This window comes from Bison bison, unplaced genomic scaffold, assembly GCF_000754665.1.
Source record: "Bison bison bison isolate TAMUID 2011002044 unplaced genomic scaffold, Bison_UMD1.0 scf7180017864037, whole genome shotgun sequence".
NCBI lineage: Eukaryota > Metazoa > Chordata > Mammalia > Artiodactyla > Bovidae > Bison > Bison bison.
The window spans coordinates 9,345,375-9,354,893 of record NW_011494609.1 but is presented as its reverse complement, the minus strand read 5'-3'; the positions used below and the strand labels follow the sequence as shown (position 1 = coordinate 9,354,893).

Sequence of the window (9,519 nt, the reverse complement as noted above, 5' to 3'; positions counted from 1 at the left end):
GTTGTGTCTGCCCCGTCACACAAAGGGAGGAAGCGGCCCTTCGTTTTTAGGTGTTGGGGCAAAGCAGTTATGCAATCTCGCAGCTGGGGAAGCGGGCAAGTGGTGGCACGTCCTTTAAAAGGAAATATGTCTTCAGAAGCCCTTTAAAGCGAGCAGAACACACACGACCAATCTGTCCTCCACGCAGAACGTTCTGGGGACAGATACTTGCTGTCTGCAAGCACACAGCATCCCAGCGTCCTGCAGCCGGCTCGTACACCACCCAGCCCACCAGTCCAAGGGCACCTGTTCCCAGGGGCTTGGCCCTCACACCCCCCTGCCTCCTCGGCTCCTGGGACAAAGGTGCCCACCCTGAAGGTCTGGGGAAGCCACAAGGGGGAAGTCACTGCAGGGACCCACCGCCCTCCGGCCCCCGACCCCGGCTGTCAATCAGAGCTTGGTGGTGTTAAACGCCCCTTGCAGTTAAGCCACACTTGCCGGCAGGTGGAAAATGGCCCCTTTATAAATTCTCCTCTGAGCCTCGTGGATTTTTCTAAGCCTTCTAATTAATTCTGGGCTCCTCCTCAAACACACCTCTGGAGTGATCGGAAATGCGGCTGAGTCAGGCCTTTAGTTCTGGGCTCACCTGCCCACAAGGCGAGCCAGGGGCCTGGTGTCATCACCGCTGAGCAAGGGAAGTTCACGACTGGGGACCCGGTCCTCACATCTGCGGGGGTGGGGAGGGTGATGGGAAGAAAGCCTGCAAGACTGGACCCAGCCCCCTATTTCTGCAGCCAGGCTGTGCCAGGGTGGGCGTGGGTCCATGCAAAGGAGGCCAGTCTGGCCACTTCTGGGCTTCCGGCAGCTCTCCGTTCTCTGGCCTCCAAGACACTTTCCACTCTGAAGAGCAAAGCGCCAGCTCCCCATAACAGACCCATCACCCAACCCCGCGGCTCGGGAGGAGACAGCAACACAAGGTAATAGCTGGACGAGTGGAAGTGTCAGGACCAGACTCAGAAGCATGCTGGCTGCCCTTTCTTTTTATTTCTGCTGTTTTCAGGTACAGCAGGCTGCTTCATGATATACGTGGTGAAAAGAAAATACACATAATTCTATGTGAAAGCCCTGGAGTCAAAATCAAACTCAGAAATGAGAATCCTCTGATGCCCACTGACCCTCCGGCCCGCCAGACTTCTCCACCTGACCTTTCTCATCTCCCCGTCTGTCCCCAGGTTCCTGGAGAGAGGGACAGTGTGGCAATCCCGGTGAACAGCAAGTGTCTACAATTCACAAATGAATTCACACTTAGTGTCCACTGTGGTACTGCCCAGAGCCAGTGTTCACACAGGCCCCAAGACACAGCCCTTCCCCTGCTGGGCCCAGCTGGACGAGGCTAACAGAGTAACCGAGGGCAGGGGCGGGCTGCACCACCTCGGGGAGAAGGCCATTGTGGACCACAGAGGACAGGACCCTGGGTGTCCCTCTGAACACAGTCTGGGCTGAGCAACCTGGGCCTCAAGTGTAGCCTGAGGTTTTAAGTCCAGTTATTTCATTATGAAGTTGAAATGGGTTTACTGCTTATACTAAAATTAATATTTTAGTAGTGACACTTCGTATACTTAATATCAAGTATTCATTTAATATTAAGCGTCTTGAATACTCATTCCAAAACATACTGGTTGCTGTGAAATTTTCAGTTCCAATCCTCCTATCTATGGACATTAATGAGTCTGGAGGGATCAAGGGAAGGGGGTGGAGTGACAACTTATCATCGTATTTCAAGATTGCAGATTCCAGTTATATCACTGCAAATAACCATCAACGAAGAACTGCCCAGAAATCCAGTGGATGACTTAGAACCTCAGACCAAGCTCCCACTGAGCCATTCCTGAGGATGAAACAAACACAGCCCATAAATAGATTTTCTGCTGGTCTGGGGCTGTGTGTGGTGACCGCCCCATAAACAGGGAGTCATGGAGGAGTCCGTTCCTGACCTCTCCAGGGAAGTGGGGCGGTACCCTGGCTGTGTCCTCAAAGTGGCAGCATCCCCCCACCCCGTTCCCAGCCATCCCAGGTCCTCCATGACAAGCCGCATGGTCCTTGACGGAATGTTCACCCACTTCCTAAAACTGTCAAAAGTGCCAGGCCTGCCAAGCCAGGGGCTGCCAAGTGGAGGAAGAAGAAAGCGGAGGGAGAAAGTGCTCAAACCGAGGAGCCTCAGAGCCAACGCAGAAACACACAGACCACAGGGACACCAGCCCCGGGTGCCGGCGAGTGGCACTCTCCACCCTGCTGGGCGAGTGTTCGGTCCTACTGTGCACCCAGCATCAGGACCATCCCTGTAAGAAGGTCAACATCTGGTATGGACAGAACAGAGGGACTGTGTCCTGGCCATTCCAACTCCATGGGCCAGGCGCGGCGACCCAACAACAGGGCCATCACCCCACCCGCCAGGGGCAGAGCACAGGAAGGCTGTGCTGCTGAGGAGGGTGCTGGGAGGAAGGTCACCATGGTCCTACAGGGCGTGGCCTCCCGGCCCAAACGCGGCTATCAGCAGAGGAACCTGCACCGTGGGGAGGGAATGGGCTGAAATATAAGCCCCACCGGGCCCACTGTAGTCCATGATGCTGAAAAGACAGCTCTGAAGGCCGGGCTGTGCCCACTGGGGACTCCCTAAGAAAGGCGCGTTTTATTCCAGCGATGTCTCAGCAACACTCCCACACCCTGTACTCTAATCCAACTATGTTTGTTTCCCCTGCCCCTAAAACCCAGAACTTTCCATGACTTCCTCCACCAAAAGGCTGTTTCGTGTGTGCCCCCCAATCCTGACTGGTCCCCCTCTGGAGACCAGTCCCACCCAGTGACACCCCCACCTTGAGCTGTTCCGTGTGTGCCCCCCAATCCTGACTGGTCCCCTCTGGAGACCAGCCCCATCCAGGAACATCCCCACCCTGAGCTGGAGTTACAGTGTCTCCTCACACTGCACCCGGGGGCTGCCTGGGCACCTACCACCACTGCCCACTCCACCCCTGCGTGACGACGCCTGCTACCCATTATGTCTGTGAGCACCCCATGTGTGGCAGCGGGTTCGGTGACGGACCAAGGGCTCCAGGGCCCCCGAATGTGGTTCTAACCTCTGCTCAACCGTGTACACTGGGACAACACGGGCCTTTGACTCAACTTTCCCAGCTTGGCAGGAGCCACCGTCCACGTGGTGCTTCCCCTGGGAGATGCGGCAGCTCCTGCAGGTGGGGTCCTCTGCAAACAGCAGGGACCTGTCCTCACCTCCCCGTTCTTGGGCATATTCAAGTTTGAGATCCAAGGTCTCACACTGACTGGGTGCCCATGGACCCCAGGTTCCCAGTCACAACCCTGTAATGTTCACAGGGGGCAGAGGGTCAACACATGAGGCCAGCACCCCAACCAGAAGGAAGCAGGACTGCAGGGATGCTAGAGCTGGGCGGACCAGGAACCACCCACCTGATGTCTGTTTTCTCAATTCCCTGCTTCACTTTAGCAGGAGCGTACTTCGAATTTCTGCTTATCTGATTATTGAGTGACATCTCCTTAAGGACACATTGTAACTAAACATCTGATGTGAAAACTGATTTCCCCATGGGTCACAGGTGGACTTGGCCAGGGCTCTGTGCCTGTTGCAGAGTCAGGATGCGGGCGGTGGGTGCGGCATGCGGGGGACCAGCCTTCCTTCCAAGGCTGAGTGAGGATGCCAAGGAGCCAGAGGGGACCCAGGCCGTGGTGTGTGGGTCTTCCCACCAACTTGCCTTCCTGAGGCATGGGGAGGCCGTGGCGGCTGGGTGAGCCCTAGGACCCAGGTCACCTCGTGCCCTCCATCGACAGAGATCTTCAAAGAAATGCAAACCTGAACGCACTAACAATGGCCAATCCCAGCGGGCGGCCCCTGGTTTTTAGTTATATTATACCTCATGCTTTTCTGCTTTATAAACTTACCGAAAAATAGATCAGAACTAACAGGCCTTGAGTGAAGACAACAGAAGGCGTCCCTCCAGGGCTTCTCTCCATGACACCCCGAGACCCCCATCACCCCAGGAACCACCAAGGGGAAACACAGCCCCACCGGGCCTCACACAGAGTCAGCCAATCCATGGTCCACTTTCTAACCTGACTTTGTCAGATGGCCAATAAGCCCGGACTCCTAGAGTCCTGATCCAGAATGTGGGGCAGGGTGACCTGTGTTCCTAAGAGCCCATTTTCCAGCTACACCATCAGGGGCATTCGGACCAGCCACACACGACAACAGTGGGGGTCCTGATGCTGAGAGAGCCTCTGTTTCAAGTTCTTTCCTGCAGGAGAACCTCTTCCACCTTCTCGCTGGCCCTGAGGTTCCACCACCTTCCCCACCCCACCCCAGAGCACCCAGCCCTCCCTGGGCACCCCCACCTTGACATGGTAGTGGGTGTCCAGCAGGATGGCAGGCTTGAGGTCCAGCCTCCCCCTGCACCCCCAGAGCACGAGCCCTGCCCGCGCACCCCCACCTTGACATGGTAGTGGGCGTCCAGCAGGATGTTGGCGGGCTTGAGGTCCAGGTGCAGGAGCGGCGGGGCCATGCAGTGCAGGAAGTTCATGCCCACGGCCGTCTCATGGATGATGCGGAAGCGCAGGTCCCAGGGCAGTGGCTCGGAGGCCAGCAGCTTCTCCAGGGAGCCGGTCTCCATGTACTCCATGACCAGGCCCACGGGCTCCCGGCAGATGCCGTACACGGGCAGGATGTAACGGAACTTGGCCATCTCCATCTTCTTGGCTTCTTCCAGAAGTTCCATGCGCTCCCTGGAAAAGTTCAAAGACACGAGGAACATGGCGGGCAGCAGTTGCCTGGTCGCAAACACGGGCACCGCAGCCAGGAGACAATCAGCTCCATACGGCTGACAAAATTGCTAAAACACATGTACGCATACGTACAAATGCATGCGTGTGTGTGCACACATACACACAGGGCTCACTTTAGTGTCAAATACAGTGAGACCCCTACATACGATAGAGTTCCTTTCGAGAGCATGTTCGTAAGTCCAACAAAGTGAGCCTAGGTACCCAACTAACATAATCGGCTATATAGTACTATACTGTCTAGGTTTATAAATACTTTTCAGAAATAATATATTAAAAAACAAACACAAATTAAGAAAGAAAACATCTTTTAACCTTACAGTACAGGACCTTGAGAGCTACAGTGTACGGCACAACAGCTGGCACACGGGCACATTCACATCTTTGAAAGTTGGCAACTTAAAGGTTCATATGTAGGGGACTTTCTGGGCCTTCCAAGGCCTTCAGTTCCATGGTTATTCAAACACAGCTATGTGTTTTGGGGTTATCAGAGGTGAAAACAGAGACTGATTATGATCTGAAAACTCTCAGGCAGCACTGAGCCAGTGCAGGCTCTGGGCTTCAGAGGCGGCGGCCGAAGCTGACAAATCCTTCACTTGGGACGTTCAGGTTAAAAGCTGTAATGAACTGTCCACCCAAAGAGCACAGTCCCCTTCTTTTTGAAGCCCATCACTCCATCCGGCCTTGTCATTCCTGACCGCAACCCCATACTGAAATCCACAGAGCACTGGTCTTGAGCAGGGTCTGCAGAGACCACTGTCCAAAAGCCTCCTTCTCTTTAAAGCCACTGTAGTGAATTACACGTAACACAGCATTTATCACTGTGACCATTCACAAGTGGGCAATTCACAGGCATCAGTATCCATTCACGAGGTTGTACAATCAACACTACTCTCTCCACCCAAACTCTGTCATCATCCCAACAAAAGTGTCTGTGCCCACCCCAACAGGAACCCTCCTCGCAGCCCCCAACCTCCTTTCCACTTCCCAGGACCTCTATGGACTTCACATAAGTGGAATCATACAATACCTGTCCTTTAGTAACTTGCTTGTTTCACTCATCATGCTTTCCCAGTCCACCCATGTTGGAGTGACCAGAAGGTCACTCTTCTCAGAGCTGAGTAACATTCCGCTGTAGGAACCCACACGCTGTGTTTATCTGCTTATCTGCCGATCGGCACTTAGCTGGTCTGCACCTTTCAGTTACTGGGACTAATGCTGTACATTTATACACACAGGTGGTTCAAGTCCCCGCTTCTATCTCTTGGATATACTCTGAGAAGGAGAGTTGCCCGGTCATGTGGTATTTCTATGTCTAACTTTTTGAGAAACTGCTGAACTCCTGTCCACGGCCAGCTCCTATTTTCTAAAGGAACTCTGGCTGGGAGTCTTGCCCATCCATTCACGTCCCCAGGGGCAGGGCAGCCTCTACACTCAAGGCAACTCAAGGCAGAGATGCGTGGCCAGACTCCGTGGGCTGCAGAGCCTGAAACATTCGCTCTCTCCAGTCAGAAAATCGGCCAACCCCGCTCTATGTCACTTCCTGGTGCAGCCCATGGCCTTACAGCCTAGCACCCAGGGCCTTGGTCAGGGTTAGTGTGATGGGTCAAAGTCTCAGGGTGCATTCAGGAGACGAGGCTGAGGCCCAAAACGACAGCGTCTGGCCACCGCAGAAAGGACCTGGGAGCTGGCTGAAATGCAGATTCCTCAGCCCTGCTCCTGGGGAATGGGCTCCAGGTGGGTGCCAGAAATCTGTTTTCTCCAAAGCTCCTAAGGGACAGTTCAGAAGTACATAGCCCATGGAGGGCTAGGAACTGAAGCAGAAAGCAGCACAAGAGGCCGCAGGGACCCGTCCCCACCAGAAGGCAGACTCCCACACCAGCCACCTCACCCAGACCCAGGATGGCTGGTTCCCACCGCAGGGGCTCTTTCGGAGTCTGGGTGCACCTGCCCACCCCGCCTGCCCCTGGTCCCACTTCTCAGCCTGCTGGAGAATCAGAAACCACCAAGAAAAATGAGTCTGTTTCTCACTGACCAGCCTCCTCTCTGTGACCACAGCTCACTCCTAGGCTCCCCTCACAGGCACGAAAGCACTTCCCAGGGTGGGGCCACCAGCAAGAAAGAGCCGTGACACACTGACACCGGCTCTGGCTCTGCCTTCAGTGGGCTCAGCTGGACAGCATCTCAGCACCTCTGCCTACCTGTCCAGCCCCTGCTTTTGGGAGGGGAGCCCCCCGCCCCGTGAACACTCACCACAGTGGGCGTCTCAGGGACAGGATCTCTGGATGTAGACCAGTGGTTCTCACCCAGGGGCAACTTTGCCTCCAGGGACACTGGGCACTGCCTGGAGACATGTGGGTTGTCAGAGCTGGGGGCTGCTGGCATCCAGTGGGGAGAAGCCAGGAGCACTGCCCACCCCCCTACCCTGCATTGCACAGGACAGCCCCCAAGGCCAAGACTTATCCAGCCCCAAAAGCCAAGGGTTAAGCCTGACAACCCCGGCAACAGAGCTAACGCATTTTTAGCCAAATTTAAAATAAACCACTACAGCCTGGAATCGCCCACTTCAGTACTCCCAGCATTTGCTTTAATTTTAATCCGTATCCAATTAAAATTCATTTATTGACATATATTTACTGAGCATCCTCTACATGTTAGAACTGATGACAAGGAGACCCTTCCTTGCCTTCAGGATATTTACCTTCTAGGGGAGAAGATGGAAAATTACCCCCAAAAAGAGGTGTCGTTGAAAAATCCAAGATCTTTGAGGGTAAAGAGCAGGGACCTGGGGAGGTTTAATAAAGGGGGTCCCTAACTTGGGTGGGCAGAGGGCAGGTAGCAGTAAGGGCTTATGAGGAGGTCACAGCCCCACTTCTGCAGGGGGGCCCAGGCTAGGAACCACAGGAGCAGAGGGGCTACACACACTCAGGGTGGGTGACCCACTCAGGGAGGTCACCAGGGCGCAGGCTGGTCGATGTGGGGCTCATTTCTGAATAAGAATCATTAAGGCTTGGTGACGGATTGGATGTGAAGAGGGAGGGAACAAGGACGGTCCTAGAACGCTACTGGGAATCACTAGGCGGCTCCCAATTCAGGGAAGCAGTAGGAGGTGGGAGGTAGGAAGGGTTGGCGTGGGTTAGTCCTAATCAGGTTCAAGGAGCAAGAGAACCCAACTTACTGGCCTCAAACACAAGTGTGACAGGTATCAGGTGTAAATAAAGACACGACTACAAAACAAAACTGAGCTAACTCGCCTTAGTGTGATGCACTTCCTTAGCACTCTGGTTAAAGAGCCAATGAATGGACAGACAGCAGGATGCCCACAAGAGCCCCTGTGGGGGTCCCAGGCTGGGCTGAAGCCTGGGTTCAGATGCCTGGTCCCAGCCAGCCCCTCCCTGCAGCCACACTGCTCGCTGGGTTCCAGGATGACCTGCAGGCAGACCCCAGCCCTGTACCTGATCTCGAGGGACATCTATACCAGAAAAGGGCTGGATCAAGCATCATTTAAAATAAAGGTAGTGAAGGACAGGGAAACCTGATGTGCTGCAGTCCATGGGGTCACAAAGAGCTGGACACAACTTGGAGACCGAACAACAACACAAGTCACTTAAGGATCGGAAATGGCACCCTTGGCCCATCCCCTTCTTCCTCCTCCGGGGAGACCTCACGTCACCTACACTAACCAGTTCAAGCACCCTCCTCTGACACTCACTACCCAGTGGTGGGGATCAGCACTGGGGCTGCTTCTGTTCCCTACTGAAGAATCAGTTTTATGACTTGTCTGGTCCTCCTGCCTTCCTTCATATTCTTTTAAAGTGACTGGTGTGCCACTGCTCCCCACCAGCACGAGTCCAGCATGCAGCACTCACGTGGCCCTGACATATGTTTGGCCACGGGATGGACAGAGACACACTTTCACCGGGAGTCCCCCCACAGGCCTGCAGGCTTCCAGGCACTGCTGGTTCCAGAGTTTACAGGCCAGTCACTCAGAGGACATTCTGAGAGCCAGCCCCAGCCCCACCCCCCTGCCAGCCTGACAACAGCCAAGGAGGTTGTCAATTACACTGAGGCTGAAGGTCTTATAAAGAGCGGCTCTGTGCCTCTCAGCAAAAGTGTTTGCTTCCATTTGCCCAAAGGGCTGAATACATAAGACCCAGGTGACTTCTGATGGCAGAGTTCGTTAGGCTCAGAGGAGCCGCTGGCAGCAGATCACTCATGGCCCCACCAGCCGAGGTCAGCAGGTTCCCAGCTCATTCCCCTGCCCCAGGGCCCTTCCCACCAAACTGAGACCCCGTTAACCTGACTTTGTTTAAGCGGGCTGGGGGACGGCCCTGCAGCTGTCTGCTCCATAGAGTTGACTGTGGCTGGAATGTTCTAAGACTGCCTGTACCCTTTTGGGAAGCAACACCAGGCAGGCTTTGTGACTGACACAGGTCAGTGTGACCACTGACCACACATCCCACGACAGTTGGAGGAGGAAGGTGAGATATCCTGGAAATGAAGTCTGCGTTTCAAGGGACAAATCACCTTCTCCGTGACTGCTCAGTCAGAAACGCCTTAAAGCCGAGGACCCTACCCTGGCTGCACCCACCGGGGAGGGGAAGGGGGTTCCAGGACCACGCAGCAGGGGAATCAAGGGAACCCAGAAGGAGCCCCTCACATGGAACTGGGGGCGGG

At 54.8% G+C, this 9,519-nt stretch overlaps 1 protein-coding gene across 1 annotated transcript in view; it reads right to left on the bottom strand.

The window, feature by feature from the left end:
- Window positions 1-9,519, bottom strand: part of RIPK4 (receptor-interacting serine-threonine kinase 4) — a 33,274-nt gene that overhangs the window by 11,710 nt on the left and 12,045 nt on the right. The window contains exon 4 of the mRNA XM_010835010.1: window positions 4,494-4,785. Coding sequence (XP_010833312.1) covers window positions 4,494-4,785 — 292 coding nt within the window. The remainder of the gene's footprint in view (window positions 1-4,493; window positions 4,786-9,519) is intronic.